Here is a 24,647-nt window from a genome sequence, read left to right as displayed (position 1 = left end):
GAGTTGATAGAGGGTGCGCTTGGCACAAAGCCTGTTATGGCTCATAGAGTTGGATAGAGGGCGCGCTTGGACCAAAGCCTGTTTATGGCTCATAGAGTTGGATAGAGGCACGCTTGGACCAAAGCCTGTTTATGGCTCATAGAGTTGGATAGAGGCGCGCTTGGACCAAAGCATTGTTGTTTATGGCTCATAGAGTTGGATAGAGGGCGCGCTTGGACCAAAGCCTGTTTATGGCTCATGCTGTCACAGAAGGGTCATTGCAAAGGTTATTTGATATAAAGGTTATTTTAGGTTCAGTTAATAATCATGCTGTAGGTGTCTATACATTACATTGTTAATAGAGTTTTAATGAGTGATTTTTGTTTACTTGATCTGAACAGAGCGGAGGACGGACCAACGTGTATTGTCATCGAGCCCCTGGCAGACGACACAGGCAGGAGCCACTTTACGTGGCTCCTCAACATGGATGTCAAGGTAGATTTTATCAACTTGAATTTCGTATCCACTTCCTGAATTGAGTGACTTGAATTCAAATTGATTGACCCCAACTTGTTAGGCTACACATGGACTAGGATGTTATCACATGTCAGTTTAGATCATGAATATTCATTCAAACCTCCCCTTAAGCTTGGGCCTTTCAATTCTCCATGTCCTCGCCCTCGCCCTCCTTACCGGTCTCGGCCGGCTGCCCGACCTTGCATTCGAGGCCAAAGGCCCTTAGGATGTCCAGTGAGTACAGCAGGGTCCGTCTACTGATCACAGCCGCGAATCTCGCACTTCGCGATTTGGATAGGCCCAGTGTCCTCAGCAGATCGAAGTTTGAGGTGGGCTTAAGTAGCCTGAGTGCCAGTCTGTTTGTGCTATTGTGCCAACTCCTTGTCATTCATTGTCATGCCAAACATGTTCATATGACATATCGCACAAACAGACTGGCCCTCAGGCTACTTAAGAGGAGGTTTGAATTGATATTCAAGGCAACCATCAACGACTAAAGCTGCTGTGAAAATGACTTCTCCTTCACCCAAATACAGACAGTTGATGTTCTGAAAGAGCTGCAAAACCTGGACCCGTACAAATCAGCTGGGCTAGACAAACTGGACCCTCTCTTTCTAAAATTATCCGCCGAAATTGTTGCAACCCCTATTACTAGCCTGTTCAACCTCTCTTTTGTATCGTCTGAGATCCACAAAAAGATTGGAAAGCTGCCGCGGTCATCCCCCTCTTCAAAGGGGGAGACATTCTAGACCCAAACTGTTACAGACCTATATCCATCCTGCCCTACCTTTCTAAAATCTTTGAAAGCCAAGTTAACACACAGATCACCGAACATTTCGAATCCCAACGTACCTTCTCCGCTATGCAATCTGGTTTCCGAGCTGGTCATGGGTGCACCTCAGCCACGCTCAAGGTCCTAAACGATATACTGTGCAGTGTGCAGCCGTCTTCATCGACCTGGCCAAGGCTTTTGACTCTTGTCAATCACTGCATTAATAGCCTTGGTTTCTCAAATGACTGCCTCATCTGGTTCACCAACTACTTCTCTGATAGAGTTCAGTGTGTCAAATCAGAGGGCCAGTTGTCCGGGCCTCTGGCAGTCTCTATGGGGGTGCCACAGGGTTCAATTCTCGGGCCGACTCTTTTCTCTGTATATATCAATGATGTCGCTCTTGCTGCTGGTGATTCTCTGATCCACCTCTGCGCAGACACCATTCTGTATACATCTGGCCCTTCTTTGGACACTGTGTTAACAAACCTCCAAATGAGCTTCAATGCCATACAACACTCTGTACGTGGCCTGCAACTGCTTTTAAATGCTAGTAAAACTTAAACCGATTGCTGCCCACACCCGCCCACCCGACTAGCATCACTACTGTAAACTACTGTAAACTCTCCTTCCATACTCACATTAAGCATCTCCAATCCAAAATTAAATCTAGAATCGGCTTCCTATTTCGCAACAAAGCCTCATTCACTCATGCTGCCAAACATACCCTTGTAAAACTGACTATCCTGCCGATCCTTGACTTCGGCGATGTCATTTACAAAATAGCCTCCAACACTCTACTCAGACATCCAGTTTGCTATCACAGTGCCATCCATTTTGTCACCAAAGCCCCATATACTACCCACCACTGCGACCTGTATGCTCTCGTTGGCTGGCCCTCACTACATATTCGGCGCCAAACCCACTGGATCCAGGTCATCTATAAGTCTTTGCTAGGCAAAACCCTGCCTTATCTCAGCTCACTGGTCACCATAGCAGCACCCACCCGTAACACGTGCTCCAGCAGGTATATCTCACTGGCCATCCCCAAAGCCAACACCTGCTTTGGCCGCCTTTCCTTCCGGTTCTCTGCAGCCAATGACTGGAACAAATTGCAAAAATCACTGAAGCTGGAGACTTATATCTCCCTCTCTAACTTTAAGCATCGGCTGTCAGAGCAGCATACCGATCACTGTACCTGTACACAGCCAATCTGTAAATAGCACACCCAACTACCTCATCCCCATATTGTTATTTATCCTTTTGCTCCTTTGCACCCCAGTATCTCTACATGCACATCATCATCTACACATCTATCACTCCAGTGTTAATGCTAAATTGTAATTATTTCACCTCTATGGCCTATTTATTGCCTTACCTCTCTAATCTTCTACATTTGCACACACTGTATATAGATTTTTCTATTGTGTTATTGACTGTACGTTGTTTATGTGTAACTCTGTGTTATTGTTTGTGTCGCCAAGCTTTGCTTTATCTTGTCCAGGTCGCAGTTGTAAATGAGAACTTGTTCTCAACTGGCCTACCTGGTTAAATAAAGGTTAAATAAAAAATTAAATAATAATAAAAAGGACCTATAGCAGTCAGTCAATGTTCCCACTTCAGCAGAGACTGTAATCGCGGTAAACACTGTATATATCAACTCAAGCAAAGCTTTGGTGACACAGAGAGTCTTTTACCACAGCTAAAGCTGCTCCTCCATTCTCTACAAGCTCAAAATATCAACATGTTTTGCTGCCAGATGCATTTGCCAATAGGGTTCTCTCTCTCTCACACACACACACACACACACACACACACACACACACACACACACACACACACACACACACACACAGACACCCACACAACACAACCACATACGACAACAAAACAAACACACCTGGCTCCTGCTGCTGCCGTTAGGGTTGGCATCAACATCTTTCTCTAAACACTTCCTGTCAAATGAAGCTAAGCATGATGTTTCACAGGAAATGACTGTCACTTTCAGCTGCTGGAACCTTCTATAGGTCTTCAGGTTGCTAAGACTACTGTCCTGATACGTTATAGAACTTCCTTAGAGAACATGTATGATCAAGCAAGACCATCCAATGAAATGCAAGTACACAAATGCTGCTGTGCAGGGAATGGACCAGCACTGAAGCAGCAGCTGTCTTACTGAGGCACGGCTGGCATAGCGTGCACTTAAAAAATTTCATAAGACTAAACAAGCAAATACAAATCATGTTCCAATCCTTTCACCATGTTGACACCTCATTTACACATAGGATGAGACATGGTCTACCTTCATCACATGTTGACACCTCATTTACACATAGGATGAGACATGGTATAACTTCATCACCATGTTGACACCTCATTTACACATAGGATGAGACATGTCTACCTTCATCACCATGTTGACACCTCATTTACACATAGGATGAGACATGGTATAACTTATCACCATGATGCACCTCATTTACACATAGGATGAGACATGGTCTACTTCATCACCATGTTGACACCTCATTTACACATAGGATGAGACATGGTCTACCTTCATCACCATGATAACACCTCATTTACACATAGGATGAGACATGGTCTATCTTCATCACCATGTTGAACCTCATTTACACATAGGATGAGACATGGCTACCTTCATCACCATAATACACCTATTTACACATAGGATGAGACATGGTCTACCATGATGACACCTCATTTACACATAGGATGAGACATGGTCTATCTTCATCACCATGATGACACCTCATTTACACATAGGATGAGACATAGGTACTTCATCACATGTGACACCTCATTTACACATAGGATGAGACATAGGTTACCTTATCACCATGATACACCTCATTTACACATAGGATGAGACATAGTTACCTTCATCACCATGTTGACACCTCATTTACACATAGGATGAGACAATGGTCTACCTTCATCACCATGATAACCTCATTTACACATAGGATGAGACATGGTCTACCTTCATCACCATGATACACTCATTTACACATGGATGAGACATGGTCTACTTCATCACCATGATAACCTCATTTAACATAGGATGAGACATGGTCTACTTCATCACCATGATACACCTCATTTACACATAGGATGAGACATGGTCTACCTTCATCACCATGATAACACTCATTTACACATAGGATGAGACATGGTCTACCTTCATCACCATGATAACACCTCATTTACACATAGGATGAGACATGGTCTACCTTCATCACCATGATAACACCTCATTTACACATAGGATGAGACATGGTCTACCTTCATCACCATGATAACACCTATTTACACATAGGATGAGACATGGTCTACCTTCATCACCATGATACACCTCATTTACACATAGGATAGAACATGGTCTACCTTCATCACCATGATAACACCTCATTTACACATAGGATGAGACATGGTCTACCTTCATCACCATGATAACACTCATTTACACATAGGATGAGACATGGTCTACCTTCATCACCATGATAACACCTCATTTACATAGGATGAGACATGGTCTAACTTCATCACCATGATAAACACCTCATTTACACATAGGATGAGACATGGTCTACCTTCATCACCATGATAACACCTCATTTACACATAGGATGAGACATGGTCTACCGTGGTTGCTCCACTAAAAGTTTTGTGATTATGCTGCGGTACTTAGAGGTCATTTGTGGTTCAATACGGTACCCTGCGTCACCACTTCATTGCTCCAGACCACCACAAGGGGGAGTTAGAGCACTGATTATGCTTTTGGGTCCTACTGTGTCTCTACCTGACAATGAATGGGCGACATAAACCTAAATAGAAACTGATAATTGTGCACGACTTCGGTATTACTTACTAATAAAACTGTTGTTACACTAAGGTTTTTATWATTTTATTTTGTTAGGATTATTTTGGTCTTACTGTAGTACTGTAGCCTACTCCCGACCGTCACGTTGTACAGCGTCATATTTTCCGTTCCATCCTGACGGAAACCCAGAGGGTTTTAAGTTTTTTCTTGGAGGAAAAACACCATAATATTAATCAAATTAATTAATCAGGTACCAGTTAAAAGTTTGGACACCTACTCATTCCAGGGTTTTTCTTTATTTTTACTATTTTCTACATTGTAGAATAATAGTGAATACATCACAACTATGAAATAACACATATGGAATCAGTTAAGAACACATTCTTATTTACAAGGACAGCCTACTCCTTTCTCCCCATCTGGGAATTGAACTCCGGTCTCCCACGTGCCCGCATGACACAGGGATTCCTTGGCTAAATAGCCCAGCGCTTTAGCCTACTCCGGAACGTCACGTTGTACTGCGACATATTTTCCATTCCCTCATAACGGAAACCCAGAGGGTTTTTTGTTTTTCTTAGAGTAGAAACAACACAATATTAATCAAATTAATTAAGCAACATTTCTTAAAATCAGTCCCATATACTATGCTCTTACAAAAAAAAGTTTTAAATTCTCTAGTACAGCCACTATTGAAGGCTATCAAATGCTTCTCAAAGATGCCCTCTGGTGGTCAAACTAGCACTAACCAGCATTAATGGTACCAGTAGTTGGCACTTAAATAACGTGCCATAGAATTCTACGGCACTACGCAAGCTGTGCTGCAGTACCCCGCAACTTTTAAAGGACGAACCACTGTACCTTCATTACCATGATGACMYCTAATTTACACATATGGTGAGATATGGTCTACCTTCATTAGAGCGCTGCTCTCRCTGCCACTGTATSTATGTACAGTRCAGTGCCTTTGGAAAATATTCAGACCCCTTGACKTTTTCCACATTTTGTTAGGTTACAGTCTTATTCTAAAATGTTTTAAATTGTAATTTTTTTCTCATCAATCTACACACAATTTGTTATTTATTTAACCTTTATTTAACCAGGTAGGCTAGTTGAGAACAAGTTCTCATTTACAACTGCGACCCGGCCAAGATAAAGCAAAGCATTGCGACACAAACAACAACACAGAGTTACACATGAAATAAACAAGCGTACAGTCAATAACACATAGAAAAGTCTATATACAGTGCGTGCAAATGACGTAAGATTAGGGAGGTAAGGCAATAAATAGGCCATAGTAGCGAAGTAATTGCAATTTAGCAAATTAACACTGGAGTGATAGATGAGCAGATGGTGATGTGCAAGTAGAAATACTGGTGTGCAAAAGAGCAGAAAAGTAAATAAAAACAATATGGGGATGAGGTAGGTAGATTGGATGGGCTATTTACAGATGGGCTATGTACAGCTGCAGCGATCGGTTAGCTGCTCAGCTAGCTGACGTTTAAAGTTAGTGAGTGAAATATAAGTTCTCCCATCTCCACAGAGGAACTCTGGAGCTCTGTCAGAGTGACTATTGGGTTCTTGGTAACCTCCCTGACCAAGGCCCTTCTCCCCTGATTGCTCAGTTTGGCCGGGCGGTCAGCTCTAGGAAGAGTCTTGGTGGTTCCAAACTTCTTCCATTTAAGAAMGATGGAGGCCACTGTGTTCTTGGGGACGTTCAATGCTGCAGAAATGTTTTGTTGACCTTCCCCAGATCTGTGCCTCGACGCAATCCTGTCTCGGAGCTCTACGCGCAATTCCTTATTTACTGCTGCTCTTTAATGATTTGTTATTCTTATCTCTTACTTTTTTGGGGGTGTATTTTCTTAAAACTGTGTTGTTGGTTAAGGGCTTGTAAGTAAGCATTTCACTGTAAGGTTGTATTCGGCGCATGTGACAAATAAAATGTGATTTGATGATTGAATATGTATGTACTGTATTTTCAGGGCTGGCTGCCAAAGTCAATCGTCAATCAAGCGTTGCCTCGAGCGCAGTTGGATTTCACCCGGTGTCTGCGCAGACGGCTGGCCGACGGACCTACTCAGCGACACACAAACCACCATGCTCCCACAGTGTCTAGAGCCAGACAACCAGCGCACACACTCTCTGACACACACTAAGTGGAGTTGAGCGCCTGGGAGTAGAGACAGAGACAGAGAGAGACTTAGAGAGAGACTGAAGGGCCTGGCTGCCATTCACACACACAGAGAGAGACAGAACCGTCTGCAGGCTGGCTCTGGCCTTTCACTAGTAGCACCCAGACACCCAGAGGAGAGCCACCCACTGCTGTGAAGACATGCCAGGGTGCCCTCTCTTTCAGGGTGTGTGACACACACACATCTACACACACACACACTACACACATACACTAAATGCCGTAAAAGACAGGAAATTATTACCTACTTTAGCCATATTTTATTTTTGCCAAAACAGTAGTGTGTAGTTCCAGTAGTTAGCTACACTGCTACACGGTAAAACAGTAATGTGTAGTTACAGTAGTTATCTACACCGCTATATAGCAATATAATTAACTACTGAAAACACCACCAAGATTTGAATATAGTTCAACTACCAAGCTACTGCAAAATGTAGTTACATTACTAGTTGAATTACATGTAGTTCACTACTACCCAACACTGAGCACGCACGCACGCACGCACGCACACACGCACGCACGCACGCACGCACGCACGCACACACACACACACACACACACACACACGGGTCTGGCCGTCTGAGAGAACAAGCTGAGAGAATAATAGGAATTGATGAATAATATACTGTACCAGTATCCAGGCTGCATCACAACTGGCCGTGATTGGGAGTCCCATAGGGCGGCGTACAATTGGCCCAGCGCCGCCCGGGTTTGGCCGGTGTAGGCCGTCATTGTTGATAAGAATTTGTTCTTAACTAACTTGCCTAGTTAAATAAAGGTTAAATTTAAAAAAATACATATAATAATAAACCACACAAACCTCATGACTATGTATTTCTATGTCTTCTGTAAGTCTGCAACTGCCTGAAACACCTCCAAAAGAAATGCCTTTCAGTCTACTATCAGATGCAATATTAGTAGCTGACTGTACAGTATGATGTGGTGCATTCTGGAGAGGAAAATAAAATAACCTTAATGTCTTCAAATATTGTTTCCAGCAGAGTTTTTTCAAAAACACTCCTCTTTCTACATTTCCATTTCATAAATATAATGTTAATAAAGCACAGAGAAGAGGAGGAACTGGAACACTGCTGGGTTTCACGCTCAACAGTTTCCTGTGTATATCAAGAATGGTACCACACCCAAAGGCCATCCAGCTAACTTGAACACAACTGTGGAAGCATTGGAGTCAACTTGGGCCAGCATCCCTGTGGATTGCTTTTGACAACTTGTAGAGTCCATGCCCTGATGAATTGAGCCTGCTCTGAGGGCAAAAGGAGTGCAACTCATATTAGGAAGGTGTTCCTAATCAAATCAAATGTATTTATTAGCCTTCATACATCAGCTGATATCTCAAGTGCTGTACAGAAACCAGCCTAAAACCCCAAAGAGCAAGCAATGCAGGTGTAGAAGCACGGTGGCTAGGAAAAACTCCCTAGAAAGGCCAGAATCTAGGAAGAAACCTAGAGAGGAACCAGGCTTATGAGGGTGGCCAGTCCTCTCTGGCTGTGCCGGGTGGAGATTATAACAGAACATGGCAAGATGTTCAAATGTTCATAAATGACAACATGGTCAATAATAATAATCACAGTGGTTGTCGAAGGGTGCAACAGGTCAGCCACTCAGGAAGTAAATGTCAGTTGCTTTTCATAGCCGATCATTGAGAGTATCTCTACTGCTCCTGCCTGTCTCTAGAGAGTTGTAAACAGCCGAGATCTGGGACAGGTAGCACGGTCCGGTGAACAGGTCAGGGTTCCATAGCCGCAGACAGAACCGTTGAAACTGGAGCAGCAGCACGGCCAGGTGGACTGGGGACAGCAAGGAGTCACATGCAGGTAGTCCTGCAGCATGGTCCTAGGCTTAGGTCCCCGAGAGAAGAAAGAAAGGAGAATTAGAGAGAGCATACTTAAATTCACACAGGACACGGAGAAATCTCCAGATATAACAGACTGACCTAGCCCCGACACATAAAACTACTGCAGCAGAAATACTGGAGGCTGAAGACAGGAGAGGTCACGGAGACAACTGTTTGCCAGTCGCGATGATACCCCGGACAGGGCCCAACAGGAGGATATAACCGCACCCACTTTGCCAAAGCCCAGCCCCCACACCAACAGAGGGATATATCTTCAACACCAATTTACCATCCTGAAGACAAGGCCGAGTATAGCCACAAAGAATCTCCGCACGCACAACCAAAGGGGTGGGGCGCCAACCAAACAGGAAGACCACGTAGTGACTCAACCCACTCAAGTGAACGCCCTCCTCTAGGACGGCAATGGAAGAGCCACGAGTAAGAGCCAGTGACTCGGCCATGTAATAGGGTTAGAGGTAGAGTAATCCCCAGTGGAGGAGAGGGGACCGGCTGGCAGAGACTGCAAGGGCGGTTCGTTGCTCCAGTGCCTTTCCGTCACCTTCACATTCCTGGCCAGACTACACTCAATCATGGGACCTACTGAAGAGATGCGTCTCTCAGATGGATAGGCAGACATTTCCATAAAAATGGAAGCTCTATAGGAGAAAGCCAGCTGTTTTGTTAGATATTCTAGGGACAGTAAGCGAGCCCTGCGCTTCGTGACCGTAGCGTACGTGTAGGTATGTACGGCAGGACCAAATCAGAAAGATAGGTAGGAGTAAGCCATGTAATGCTTTGGTAGGTTAGCAGTAAAACCTTGAAATGAGCCAATTCCTTAAACAGGAAGCCAGTGTAGAGAGGCACTGGAGAAATATGATCACATTTTTTGGTTCTAGTCAGGATTCTAGCAGCCGTATTTAGCACTAACTGAAGTTTATTTAGTGCTTTATCCGGGTAGCCGGAAAGTAGAGCATTGCAGTAGTCTAACCTAGAAGTGACAAAAGCATGGATACATTTTTCTGCATCAATTTTGGACAGAAAATGTCTGATCTTTGCAATGTTACGCAGATGAAAAAAAGCTGTCCTTGAAACARTCTTGATATGTTCGTCAAAAGAGGGATCAGGGTCCAGAGTAACGCCGAGGTCCTTCACAGTTTTATTTGAGACGACTTTACAACCATCAAGATKAATTGTCAGATTCAACAGAAGATCTCTTTGTTTCTTGGGACCTAGAACAAGCATCTCTGTTTTGTCCGAGTTTAAAAGTAGAAAGTTTGCAGCCATCCACTTCCTTATGTCTGAAACACAGGCTTCCAGCGAGGGCAATTTTGGGGCTTCACCATGTTTCATTGAAATGTACAGCTGTGTGTCATCCGCATAGCAGTGAAGGTTAACATGTTTTCGAATGACATCCCCAAGAGGTAAAATATATAGTGAAAACAATAGTGGTCCTAAAACGGAACCTTGAGGAACTCCAACATTTACAGTTGACACAACTAAGTCCTARTGTTTGTACAGTCAGCGTATTTTGAGTTCTGATGGGGTACGACAGTKGAACTAAGCTAATGAGGCACAAGTTATATTCTTCARGAATCAATGGGTATACAGTGGGGAGAACAAGYATTTGATTTTTATGTCATGCAATAAAATGCAAATTAATTACTTAAAAATCATAYAATRTGATTTTCTGGATTTTTGTTTTAGATTCCGTCTCTCACAGTTGAAGTGTACCTATGATAAAAATTACAGACCTCTACAGACCTCTACATGCTTTGTAAGTAGGAAAACCTGCAAAATCAGCAGTGTATCTAATACTTGTTCTCCCCACTGTAGATTAGATACACTGTAGGTAGAGTGGTGATCTTTACATCATCAATATTTAGAAGTCTAAAAAGTGATGTATCAACTGCAGATTGTCCCTTTAAGATGTGGTCTGGGTATGAACTGAATCCTACTGTTAGCATAAAAAAAGGTTTGAACAATGGAAAAAGGATTTGATATTTGGTATTGTCCTAATCTTTTCCACCAGGTAATTGGCTCTCGACTCGGACCAAGATGATGCAAAAAAAGACCACAACTTTGACATTTTTCTTTCAGACGTTTTTTTTCTCCCTACTATTTAAAAATTTAATAAATATTAACATTTAAAGCTTTTCATTCATGTATATACAAKAACTATACAATACACATAATGATGTTATGAACTGCAAGACAGGAATGAGGTAATGCACAACTTGAAACTGCGTGACATCAGACCAACCACTCTGCAGACAGCATTCTCTCTACTTCTCGACTGACATCATTATACTTTACATTCTGTTGGCTGGCTGTTAGTTTCTTAGAGAATAATATGCTGCTGAAATGTACACTATATACAATATTAMTTGAAAAATATATCACTTACAAAAAAATATCAAGAATGGTTTTCTTTTTATCTTTTAAAGCATATGTGAGTTTTTCCACAAAGGTAATGTGCATGCTACAGTGGGGTTGGCTTTACAAACAGACTTGACCTGTTGACCTTTAGAYGACCTCTGAGGTCAATCTCTTGTAAATGGTTGTTTGGGAAGCACRTCAACAATAAGAGCACCAATGGGGAGAGGTTACAAAGCTCCCTGGAGGAAGTGACATCATCACCAAGACACTGCGACATCATCACCAATACATTGTGACATCATCTCCAAACTTGTGACCTCACCAATACTTGTGACATCATCACTTCAACTTGTGACAGCCCCCAAAGTTAAGGTTTTTGGGCGTGCCACACAATATCTTCACAATATTAAGTTCAATAAGTAGTTCTGATGCACTTTCAACATATGTTTGCACAACTGTACACAGATCAGGAAGTAATATGGTAGAAATGCAGTCGTCACATTGTTTAACATGTCTTGTAGTCATTTTAGTTCCAGCACCATTTTAKTTTCTTGTTTTTTATTCCATGTATTAACTGAAGCAGAGAGGGCTGAGTGATGCAGTGCAAATGCATAGAGATCACTCTGCTGGTTCGATGAGGTAACCATTACTGGTCTAAGTCCACTGGCTTGGATTAAAAAAAAAATGTTATGTTAATTTATTCTTGCAGCAATCGGTTGAGAGTCCAGTCCAGGATAATCCATCAGATGGTTGTAATAATGTTGTAACAATGTTGTAATAAAGTTGTCACATTGTCATATCGTAACCATTGCACATTGTACCGCGTAACACTCTAATGCTGTAACAACGTTGCAATAACGTTGAGCTGACAGAAGTCATGGTGGACCATATTACCGAGCAGCAAGTCCCAGGATAAGTCAGTGATCATGTCAGCACATGGGACAGGGTTCTGGTTGTTCTGGTTCTGTGAGCTGAGTCYGATCCTACATCCTCCCTTCTTGACCTGGCAGCAGCAASGCCAGCCACAGTTCCAGCAGGCCCGGGTTCAGGGCYRGGGCCGGCGGATTGGCCTAAAGAGCGGTTGTTTGGATTGCTGTGCTCTTTAGATGGCGATAAAGCAGGGTCTCCATTGGAGTCTGGAGCAGCGTTGGATCGGAGCCGGGGCCGGAGWGGCGGGCTGGGACCTGGAGGTAGAGAAGGGAGCCCRGGGACCGAGTCTCCATCCCCGACCCCAAAGGAAGKACCMTGGGGAACGACGGCACCCGCCGACGRTGAGGTGGTCAGGCCCTGAGCAGTGGAGCGAGGCCGTCTAGGGGTCTTAGTGGTTCGGGATGGGCTCTGGGTGGTGGTGGGGAGCGGGGWGTCTGATGGTAGGGTGGTRGAGGCGGTGGRGYTGGGCTGGGTAKAGGTCTCCTGGTCTGGGCCAGTCTCAGAGTCTGAGTYCGAGGATCCAACAGTCTTGTGGAGGTCTGGGGATGGAGAGAAGAGGGTRGTRAAGCCYTCCTTCTTGTTGCAGGACTCACAGCACAGCTTGTTGTAGCCAGGAATGGAGCAGTAACGGGCTAGGACCTCCATCTGGCAGAATATAGACTTGTCTCCAAGACATGGCTCATCTGTGGGGCGAGAGCAGAGTCAGAGTCAGACACATTACTGCTCTTTCCTCATACAGTAGTGACATTAATCCGACACCTGGCAACCCAAAACCTGGCAACCCAACACCTGACAACCCAACACCTGGCAACCCAAGACCTTGCAACCCAACACCTGACAACCCAAAACCTGGCAACCCAACACCTGGCAACCCAACACCTGGCAACCTCTTCAACTATATCCCGTTCCGCTGGCATGCACTGAAAACGTGTGGCTTTCTCCTGGCTTTTCTTTTGCAAAATAACTAGGAATGAACTGAGTTATTTTCTAATAAATGTGTATTACATATAACATCACATTAAGCTGTGGGCTGGTCACTGTATTAAAAAAGAACAATAGCAGGTCTATTTCTCTCCAGTAGCTGGCCTATTCTGTCCATTCATAATTCACCTGTGGGAACATGGCGCTTCTCAACACCCATGAATGATAAGATGCCGTCTGCTCTCTTTTAAGGTCTTTACTACTGAATAGTGTCTGATCCAGGTGCGTAGGAGTCAAAATAACAATACTGGAAGAGATGGCGACCCGCACACTGTCTAGAAAAAATGAATACATCCAAAACCGAGGCTTGAATGTAAAATAAAGATGTTTSTTRAAACACCCGACAACAGAAMGAGTTGACCAATACTATCCAAGAGATTGTTAGCTACGTCTGCCTTCGACTTGCAATTAAAACCCATAAATTAATCTCTTGCACTGCTCGTTTCTAAAARTGGATACCTACTCTACTGAAGTGGAAAGTTTGGAGTCAGTGGCCAATGTGACGGAGGAGCGACTCCATGACCTGGATGGAGAACGACCAATGCCTGGGTTTCACTGTGGGACCTGTTTTTATGGTCTCATTAACACTAAAGATAACAATTACATCATTAATAATATATATATACACACTACCATTCAAATGTTTGGGGTCACTTAGAAATGTCCTTGTTTTTGAAAGAGAAACACATTTTTTTGTCCATTAAAATAACATCAAATTGATCAGAAATACAGTGTAGACATTGTTAATGTTGCAAATGACTATTGTAGCTGGAAACGGCTGATTTTTAATGGAATATCTACATAGGCGTACGGAGGCCYATTATCAGCAACCATCACTCCTGTGTTCCAATGGCACGTTGTATTAGCTAATCCAAGTTTATCATTTTAAAAGGCTAATTGATCATTACAAAACCCTTTTGCAATTATGTTAGCGCAGCTGAAAACTGTTGTTCTAATTAAAGAAGGAATAAAACTGGCCTTCTATCTTTGATAAACACAGATATTAAACTGTTTTCCAAAATGTTGACATCCGGTCTCGAGACTTACTTACCCAAATTGATCCACACAGACATAACAATGGGAAGTAGGGGTACTGAGGGTGCTGCAGCACCCCCTGCAAAACCAGAATTTAATAAAAATATATATTTCACAAAAGTAGTGCACCTGGCCTTTACTAGTCCTCTATTAGCGGACTGATGTAGCATCTGAGGCGCGGGCAAATTAATTTTTTCAACACCTCCCCAGTCGACAAAATAATTCTACTTATGGAATCTCAATCGTTTTCCATTTTAAATATTTGGTAGTAGATATACACGGAGTGTAGAAATCATTAGGAACACCTTCCTAATATTGAGTTGCACCCCTTTTGCCCTCAGAACAGCCTCATTTCGCCGGGGTATGGAATCTACAAGGTGTCAAAAGCGTTCCACAGGGATGCTCTCCAATGTTGTGTCAAGTTAACTGGATGTCCTTTGGCTGGATRTCCTTTGGGTGGTGGACCATTCTTGATACATACAAGAAACTGTTCAGCATGAATAAACCCAGCAGCATTGCAGTTATTGACACACTCAAACCAGTGTGCCTGGCACCTAYTACCATACCCCTTTCAAAGGCACTATAATCTTGTGTCTTGTCCATTCTCCCTCTGAATGGCACACAATCCATGTCACAAGGCTTACAAATCCTTCTTTAACCTGTCTCCTCCCCTTCATCTACACTGATTGAAGTGATTTAACAGGTGACATCAAAAAGGGATTATAGCTTTCACCTGGATTCACCTAGTCAGTCTATTTTATTTATACATTTTTTATTTAACCTTTATTTAACTAGGCAAGTCCGTTAAGAACACATTCTCATTTACAATGAAGTCCTACCAAAATGCAAAAGTCTTTGTCATGGAAAGAGCAGGTGTTCCTAATGGTTTTTATACTCAGTGTAGCTCCTTCTTTAAATAAAACTATTGCCAGAAACTAACAGAATGCTCAAATCAAATCAATCCAACCTCAGTAGATGGAATATCTCAGTTGCGGCTGGATTTCTGTAGTTCAATGCTTCCTATGGCTCTGGCTATTGGGCAGAAAGTCATAGTGCGGCTTCAGAATGTATACGGCAAGGTGAACGATGCCAGATCAAATGAACACATTTACAAAGAGGGAAAGTTGTAGGAGGACTATCCGTACCAAACAGTAAGTTGTATTTCCAGTCTCTAGCATTTCGCCCCATCCTCAAGTGGTTTAGACATGATTATTCTGCCCCCTGGTTCCTATTGGCCTRGAAGAGGTGGTCTCCACTGATATATCCCTTACACAATGTAAACTATGCTTTAATCCTATTATTGCTCACACAATTTCTATTTGAAAAACAATGTAACTGGGAATCAAAACGACATGTCCATACTCCCAATACTCCCAATATTTCACAATAATGGCTTGTGATCTGGAGGACAGCCTTTAGCATCCCCTCAATGGTCCAAATGTGGAATCCGTATCCTTACTGATATCATGGACATGAATGGTTTAAGAACATTCCAAGGAAACATGTTTCTATATTTACAACTTAAGTCAGCTATGCTGGCCTATGGAGTCCTTTGGGAAACCCAGCTACTGAAACCTCCAATGATGGGATTTATAAATAAGTTATCTGGGCTCCTGAAAGGAGTGCACTATAATATATAAACAACTTTTGGAAAGCTCATATTCTGAGCTAGCCATTAAAAAAGTATGGTCTACAGATCTACTTGAATCTGAACAACCCTTTAACTCGAACAGAATATGGAAAAAAATATGACCTTGGCATTCTGTAATCCGAACCACCAGTTGGTGGTACATTTGAAGTTTGAAGTTGACTGTAGTTTGAAGTTTGTTCATTGACTGTATTTAACACCAAGGAAACATTTTACGATGATATTGGCCCCAATGCGCAACTGTTCACTGTGTCCCCTAAATCAGGTAGGCACATTCTTTCATATGATGTGGGTGTGCTCTGCAGATAAATGCCTTTTTTCCCCCCCTGAAGTGCATGCATTTAAATATTCAATGCTTTCCTTTAATTATGTTACTTAACGATGATAGCCCCTCGAATCTCTCAATCAATCAGAGAAGATCACTGCTGGAAGGCAGCACTGCAGCTGAAAGATGATTGGCTCTAAGATGGCGACCACCTCACTCTCTCCCATTCAACCATTGGATACAGYTACTATTAGAAGTTAAAACACTAGAATGATCCACAACAAGAAGGAATGCTGCTAGTCAAGGAACAATTGAGGATGAGGGCGGGTGGATGGGGACTGGGTTATCTTTGTATGCATTTATTTGATTGTTTTTGTACTTGTAACCTCCCCCTGAAAAAAATGAAAAAAAGACAAAACTGAATAATAAGTTGGTCACAAAAGAAAAGAGATTTGGTTCTCTTGGCGTAACGCCTAAGGTTATGGGWTGAGTCCCAGTCAGGGCTATTCCCCGAAGTCGCCATATACTGTACCTCAAACATATTTCTCAGACATACTCTTTAGTATCAGATGTTTAAAACGGTAAGCCGCTAAGAATGGTTTTAAACGGAAGCGCTAAGAATCCATAAAATCCAATAGAAGAATAGAATAGACTAGAATCCAATAGAAGAATAGAATAGACTAGAATCCAATAAATCCAATAGAAGAATAGAATAGACTAGAATCCAATAGAAGAATAGAATAGACTAGAATCCAATAAAATCCAATAAGAATAGAATAGAATCAATAGAAGAATATTAATCCAATAAAATCCAATAGAAAGAATAGAATAGAATCCAATAGAAGATAGAATCCAATAAATCCAATAGAAGAATAGAATAGAATCCAATAGAAGAATAGGAGAGACTAGAATCCAATAAAATCCAATGAAGAGATAGAATAGAATCCAATAGAAGATAGGATAGACTAAGATCCAATAAAATCCAATAGAAGAATAGAATAGACTAGAATCTAATAAAATCCAATAGAAGAATCCCATGCTCACTTACTGGAGGAGTTTGTGACAGGATTCTCAGGAACAATCTGATGTACACCCTCCGTCTTTGTCGTTGAAATCTCCATCGCTTCTTTAGTGAACGGGGGCAGCGATGACTGTCCTGTTTTTACCAGAGGATGAGAGACGGCAAGCTTTACAGATTAGGCCATTCCAAAACTTCAAATGTGTTGCTTTTTAGCAATTTTCATGTAACACACACACACCAAAAGGACATCAGTAACCAACAACAACAACAAACACAAACCACAGGAAGCAGTAGCCTATGTCCTCATTTGACATAAACATGGTCTCACACAAAACCACAATGCATCATCTGTCCGAACTCCCCAGGTAACAGAGCTCTTTAAGAACCTATCCTCTCCTCTCCTGCTCCCCAGGTAATCAGACCTCTTTAAGAACCCCTGTTCCTCTCCTGTCTCCCCAGGTAATCAGAGCTCTTTAAGACCTCATCCTCTCCTCTCCTGTCTCCCCAGTAATCAGAGCTCTTTAAAAACCCCCTCCTCTCCTTCTCCTGTCTCCCCAGGTAATCAGAGCTCTTTAAGAACCCCCTCTCCTCTCCTGTCTCCCCAGGTAATCAGAGCTCTTTAAGAAACCCTCTCCTCTCCTGTCTCCCAGGTAATCAGAGCTCTTTAAGAACCCCCCTCTCCTCTCCTGTCTCCCCAGGTAATCAGAGCCTTAAGAACCCCTCCTCTCCTGTCCTGTCTCCCCAGGTATCAGAGCTCTTTAAGAACCCCCCTCTCCTCTCCTGTCTCCCCAGGTAACCAGAGCTCTTTAAGAACCCCCCTCTCCTCTCCTTCTCCCCAGGTAATCAGAGCTCTTAAGAAACCCCTCCTCTCCTCTCCTGTCTCCCCAGGTAATAGAGCTCTTTAAGAACCCTGTTCCCTCCTTCCTGTCTCCCAGGTAATCAGAGCTCTTTAAGAACCCTGTTCCTCTCCTCTCCTGCTCCCCAGGTAATCAGAGCTCTTTAAGAACCCCCCTCTCCTCTCCTGTCTCCCCAGTAATCAGAGCTCTTTAAGTACCCCCTCTCTCTCCTGTCTCCCCAGGTAATCAGAGCTCTTTAAGAACCCCCCTCTCCTCTCCTGTCTCCCCAGGTAATCAGAGCTCTTTAAGAACCCCCCCTCTCCTCTCCTGTCTCCCCAGGTAACCAGAGCTCTTTAAGAACCCCGCCCTCTCCTCTCTGTCTCCCCAGGTAATCAGAGCTCTTTAAGAACCCCTCCTCTCCTCTCCTGTCTCCCAGGTAATCAGAGCTCTTGAAAAGCCCCTCTTCCTCTCCTGTCTCCCCCAGGTAACCAGAGCTCTTTAAGAACCCCCCTCTCCTGTCTCCCCAGGTAATCAGAGCTCTTAAGAAACCCCCCTCTCCTCTCCTGTCTCCCCAGGTAATCAGAAGCTCTTTAAAACCCCTCCTCTCCTCTCCTGTCTCCCCAGGTAATCAGAGCTCTTTAAGAAACCCCCCCCCTCTCCTCTCCTGTCTCCCCAGGTAACCAGAGCTCTTTAAGCCCCCTCTCCTCTCCTGTCCCCCAGGTAATCAGAGCTCTTTAAGAACCCCTCCTCTCCTCTTCCTGTCTCCCCAGGTAATTAGAGCTCTTTAAGAACCCTGTCCTCTCTCTCCGTGCTCCCAGGTAATCAGAGCTCTTTAAGAACCCCTGTTCCTCTCCTCTCCTGTCTCCCCAGGTAATCAGAGCTCTTTAAGAACCCCCTCCTCTCCTCTCCTGTCTTCCCAGGTAGCAGAGCCTTTAAGAACCCCCCCCCCCCCTCTCCTCTCCTGTCTCCCCAGGTAACCAGAGCTCTTTAAGAACCTCCCCTTCCTCCTCCTGTTTCCCCAGGTAACAGAGCTCTTAAGAACCTCCTCCTCTCCTGTCTCCCCAGGTAACAGAGCTCTTTAAGAACCCCCTCCCTCCTCTCCTGTTCCCCAGGTAAACCAGAGCTCTTTAAGAACCCCCCTCTCCTCTCCTGCTCCCCAGTAATCAGAGCTCTTTAAGAACCCCCCTCTCCTCTCCTGTTCTCCCCAGGTAACCAGAGCTCTTTAAGAACCCCCCTCTCCTGTCTCCCAGGTAATCAGAGCCTTTTAGAACCCCCCTCTCCTCCTGTCTCCCAGGTAATCAGAGCTCTTTAAAACCCCTCCTCTCCTCTCCTGTCTCCCCAGGTAATCAGAGCTCTTTAAGAACCCCCCCCTCTCCTCTCCTGTCTCCCCAGTAACCAGAGCTCAAGAACCCCCCCTCTCCTCTCTGTCTCCCCAGGTAATCAGAGCTCTTTAAGAACCCCTCCTCTCCTCTCCTGTCTCCCCAGGTAATTAGAGCTCTTTAAGAACCCCTGTTCCTCTCCTCTCCGTCTCCCCAGGTAATCAGAGCTCTTTAAGAACCCCTGTCCTCTCCTCTCCTGTCTTCCCCAGTAATCAGAGCTCTTTAAGAACCCCCTCCTCTCCTCTCCTGTCTCCCCAGTAATCAGAGCTCTTTAAGTACCCCCCTCTCCTCTCCTGTCTCCCCAGTAATCAGAGCTCTTTAAAGAACCCCCTCCTCTCCTCTCTGTCTCCCCAGGTAATCAGAGCTCTTTAAGAACCCCTCCTCTCCTCTCCTGTCTCCCCAGGTAATCAGAGCTCTTTAAGAACCCCCCCTCTCCTCTCCTGTCTCCCCAGGTAATCAAGCTCTTTAAGAACCCCCCCTCTCCTCTCCTGTCTCCCCAGGTAACCAGAGCTCTTTAAGAACCTCCCCTCTCCTCTCCTGTTTCCCAGGTAACCAGAGCTCTTTAAGAACCTCCTCCCTCTCTGTCTCCCCAGGTAACCAGAGCTCTTTAAGAACCCCCTCCTCTCCTCTCCTGTCTCCCCAGGTAACCAGAACTCTTTAAGAACCTCCCCCCCCTCTCCTCTCCTCTCCTGTCTCCCCAGGTAATCAGAGCTATTAAAACCCCCCCTCTCCTCTCCTGTCTCCCCAGTAACCAGAGCTCTTTAAAACCCCTCTCCTCTCCTGTCTCCCCAGGTAATCAGAGCTCTATAAGAACCCCACCTCTCCTCTCCTGTCTCCCCAGGTAATCAAGCTCTATAAGAAACCCCTCCTCTCCTCCCTGTCTCCCCAGGTAATCAGAGCTCTTTAAGAACCCCTCCTCTCCTCTCCTAAATGTCTCCCCAGGTAATCAAGACTCTTTAAGAACCCCTCCTCTCCTCTCCTGTCTCCCCGTAATCAGAGCTCTTTAAGAACCCCTCCTCTCCTCTCCTGTCTCCCCAGGTAATCAGAGCTCTAGAAGAACCCCTCCTCTCCTCTCCTGTCTCCCCAGGTAATCAGAGCTCTTTAAGAACCCCCCCTCTCCTCTCCTGTCTCCCCAGGTAACCAGACTCTTTAAGAACCCTGTTCCTCTCCTAAATGTCACCCATTATGTTTGGACAACTCTCATCCTCCTTTCTAATACTTCATAAAGAGGGGGTCCCCCTAAATGTGTTTCACCCCCTGGAAGTCCCTCCTCAGAAAACAGAACTGGGTACAAAGCTCAATTCCCCCCCATCCCCCAGGTGTTATGGAGGAGAAGGGTCCATTTATAGGCTTTCCCAACTGTTCAGATGCAGGTATAGACACAGATACAGGCAGGCAGGCAGGCAGGCACACACACACACACACACACACACACACACACACACACACACACACACACACCACACACACACACACACACACACACACACACACACACACACACACACACACACACAACACACACACACACACACAACAATTAAGTGATACAGAGGGTCTCCTGAAGCACTTATGAGACAGCAGGAGAAACAGTTATTACACATCATTGAACTTCTATCTGTGTGTGTGTTTCTGTGATTGTGTGTGTTAGCATGCATGTGTGTGTGTATGTACTCTACCTGGACACGGGCTCAGTTTACAGATGAGGACAGTTTCAGGCTTGTCTCCCTCACACTGGCCGATGGTGTTGTCTGTGGCTCTACACACAACCTGTCTCTGTCGAATCCCCTCTCCACAGCTTACTGAACACTGTGGAGCCCACACAGAGAGACACAGAGAGACAGCGGGTCAGACAACCTGTCTCTGTCGAATCCCCTCTCCACAGCTTACTGAACACTGTGGTGGCCAGACAGAGAGACAGCGTGTCAGACGAGAATCAAAGCAGCTGGCCCTTCACAGTTCTTAGAAACAACACTGAAATCCCTAGAACAGTTAGCTAGCACAAAATAGTACTCTGCTAGAGGGTCTGGATACGCTAACCATCCTCTTCACACCCTTCAGTGTGTGGTGACTGGACAATGTTCCATACCAGGGTTGAGCTTCATTACAATTCAATTCAGTCAATTTCACAAAGAAAACTACAATTCTATTTTAGTGAACAGAAATTCCAATTCCATCATGGATTGAATTGAAATTGAGTTGACCCCAACTCTGATAAGTAGTACTGTCTGAACTGAAGGCTCTGTGGCGGAGCTCCATGCTGGGACCCACCTGTGACTGGGCCCTTGTCTAGAGTATGCTCAGTGGCGGAGCTCCATGACCAGGCCCGTCTATACTGAATGCTCTGTGGTGGAGCTCCATGCTGGGACCCACCTGTGACCAGGCCCTTGTCTAGAGTATGCTCAGTGGCGGAGCTCCATGACCAGACCAGGCCCCTGTCTGTACTATAGGATCTGTGGCGGAGCTCCATGCTGGGACCCACCTGTGACCAGGCCCTTGCCTCAGAGCACACTGTTCACTAGACAGAGCTCCATGGTGGGACCAAAGATGTGTAAAACCCTAGGTGACTGACAGGGGGCGCTGTATTGAAGCCACCGCACAGCCATCTTGGTAGTCCTCCTCCAGTGTAGAAAAKATGTTGGAAGCTATAGAACTGCATGTATTCATGTCTACATTCGTTGTTGACACGTTTATTCTATTACAGACACCGTAACGCAGACTTTATAATTATTTAATGTGAGCTAAACATATAATTTTTTAAACATGCAAAGATATATTAAACAATTTTCCTTAAAGTACTAATGTTATTGGCCCCTCTACAACAGAATATACTTAAATACATGTAATTTTGTCCTTGAAACATTTCATTGAAATACTGTAGAATTCCATGTATTCCTATGGTGGACTGCTCCTACTGGGTGGTGTTAAGGCCAACCGGTGGCTTCAGCAACCCAGGGTTTATATACGGCATTGGCTGGGACCCACCTGTGTCCAGGCCCCTTGTCTAGAGGATGCTCTGTGGTGAAGCTCTATGCTGGGACCCACCTGGGACCAGGCCCCTGTCTAGAGTATACTCTATGCTGGGACCCACCTGTGTCCAGGCCCCTGTCTAGACTAAACTCTATGCTGGGACCCACCTGTGTCCAGGCCCCCTGTCTAGAGTAAACTCTATGTCTGGGGACCACTGTGTGCAGGCCTGTCTAAGAGGACTTGGCTCTATGCTGGGACCCACCTGTGTCAGGCCCCTGTCTAGAGAAACTCTATGCTGGGAACACCGTGTCCAGGCCCTTGTATAGAGTAAACTCTATGCTGGGACCACGTGTCCAGGCCCTGTTCTAGAGGAAACTCTATCTGGGACCCACCTGTGTCGGCCCTGTCTAGAGAAACTCTATGCTGGGACCCACCTGTGTCCCAGACCCGTCTAGAGTAACCTGATGGTGAAGGCTCTATGCTGGGACCCACGTTGGTGCACGGACTGTCTAGAGAGACTGCTATGGGCTGGGAGCCCACCTGTGTCCAGGCCTTGTCTAGAGAAACTCTATGCTGGGAGCCACCTGTGTTCAGGCCCCTGTCTAGAGGAAACTCTATGCTGGGACCGCACTGTGTCAGGCCCCTGTCTAGAGGAAACTCTATGCTGGGACCCCTGTGTCCAGGCCCTTGTCTAGAGGAAGACTCTATGCTGGGACCCACCTGTGACCAGACCCCTGTCTAGAGTATACTCTGTGGTGAAGCTCTATGCTGGGACCCCCTGTGACTAGGCCCCTGTCTATAGTAAACATCGTATGCTGGGACACACTCTGTTCCAGGCCCGCTACTGCTGCTGTACCAGACCCTGTCTAGAGTATACTCTGGGGTGAAGCTCTATGCTGGACCCACCTGTGTCCAGGCCCCTTGTCTAGAGTATAACTCTATGCTGGGACCCACACTGTGACCAGGCTTCTTGTCTAGAGGAAACTTATGCTGGCCCCCTGTGACAGCGTGCTATAGCCCAGCTGTGTCAGGCCCTTCTATAGTAACTCTGTGGTGGAGCTCACTTGGGACCCTGTGACAGGCCCTGTCTAGAGGATGCTCTGTGGTGAGCTCTATGCTGGGACCCACCTGTGACGAGGCCCTGTCCCTCACTGCGCAGGGCAGGCAGAGGGGTTACAGACCTTCCTGGTTCAGGCTTGTCCTCTGTACAGTAATTAGTGTGGACCGTCCGGTTGGTGCGTTGGTGGAAGGGCCTGCATACACTGAACAACCCTGGACTGGTAGCCAATCTTCCCACACGTCTTACTGCACGGGTTCCACTCCTCCACCAACAACCTGGGAGAGGAGGGAGGGAGAGGAGGATTGGGGACAGACAGAATAAGAAGGGGGGGGGGGCAGGACAGAATAAGAAGGGGGGGCAGACAGAATAAGAGAGGGGGGGGAAGACAGAATAAGAGAGGGGGAGGATGGCAGACAGAATAGAGGGAGAGAATAAGAGAGGGGGGCAACAGAATAAGAGAGGGGGGGGCAGACAGAAGTAGGAGAGGGGGGGCATACAGAATAAGAGAGTGGGGGGAAGCAGAATAAGAGATGGGGGGCAGACAGAATAAGAGAGGGGGGGGGCAGACAAGAACACGAGAGGGGGGGGGGGCAGACAGAATACGAGAGGGGGGGGCAGACAGAAAAAGCGAGGGGGGGCAGACAGAAAAAGAGGGGGGGGGCAGACAGAAAAAGAGAGGGGGGCAGCAGAAAAGAGGGGGGGTTAGACGAAAAGAGAGAAGGGGGGCAGACAGAAAAAGGAGGGGGGCAGACAGAAAAAGAGAGGGGGGGCAGACAGAAAAGAGAGGGGGGGCAGACAGAAAGAGAGGGGGGGTGCAGACAGAAAAAGAGAGGGGGGGGGCAGACAGAAAAAGAGAGGGGGGGGCAGACAGAAAAGAGAGACAGAAAAGAGAGGGGGGGGCAGACGAAAAAGAGAGAAGGGGGGGGGCAGACCTCAGTCAGACCTCTTACTTACTTACCTTTCATTTTTTTTTTTTTTTTTTTTTTTTTTTT

General features: G+C 45.2%; 2 protein-coding genes across 2 annotated transcripts in view; one reads left to right on the top strand and one right to left on the bottom strand.

The window, feature by feature from the left end:
- Positions 1-8,317, top strand: part of star2 (steroidogenic acute regulatory protein 2) — a 22,540-nt gene extending 14,223 nt beyond the window's left edge. The window contains 2 exon segments of the mRNA XM_070441569.1: positions 381-474; positions 7,091-8,317. Of these exon segments, the coding sequence (XP_070297670.1) occupies positions 381-474; positions 7,091-7,264 (268 nt within the window). The 3' untranslated portion in view covers positions 7,265-8,317.
- A 2,950-nt stretch (positions 8,318-11,267) lies between these two features.
- Positions 11,268-24,647, bottom strand: part of LOC112077108 (A disintegrin and metalloproteinase with thrombospondin motifs 3) — a gene marked incomplete at its 5' end in the record, with an annotated part of 35,395 nt that continues 22,015 nt past the window's right edge. The window contains 6 exon segments of the mRNA XM_070441570.1: positions 11,268-13,143; positions 17,438-17,545; positions 21,305-21,474; positions 23,748-23,787; positions 23,790-23,839; positions 23,841-23,949. Of these exon segments, the coding sequence (XP_070297671.1) occupies positions 12,455-13,143; positions 17,438-17,545; positions 21,305-21,474; positions 23,748-23,787; positions 23,790-23,839; positions 23,841-23,949 (1,166 nt within the window).

This window comes from Salvelinus sp. IW2-2015, unplaced genomic scaffold (assembly GCF_002910315.2).
Source record: "Salvelinus sp. IW2-2015 unplaced genomic scaffold, ASM291031v2 Un_scaffold4285, whole genome shotgun sequence".
In the NCBI taxonomy this organism is placed as follows: domain Eukaryota; kingdom Metazoa; phylum Chordata; class Actinopteri; order Salmoniformes; family Salmonidae; genus Salvelinus; species Salvelinus sp. IW2-2015.
This window is presented reverse-complemented; position numbering and strand designations above follow the sequence as displayed.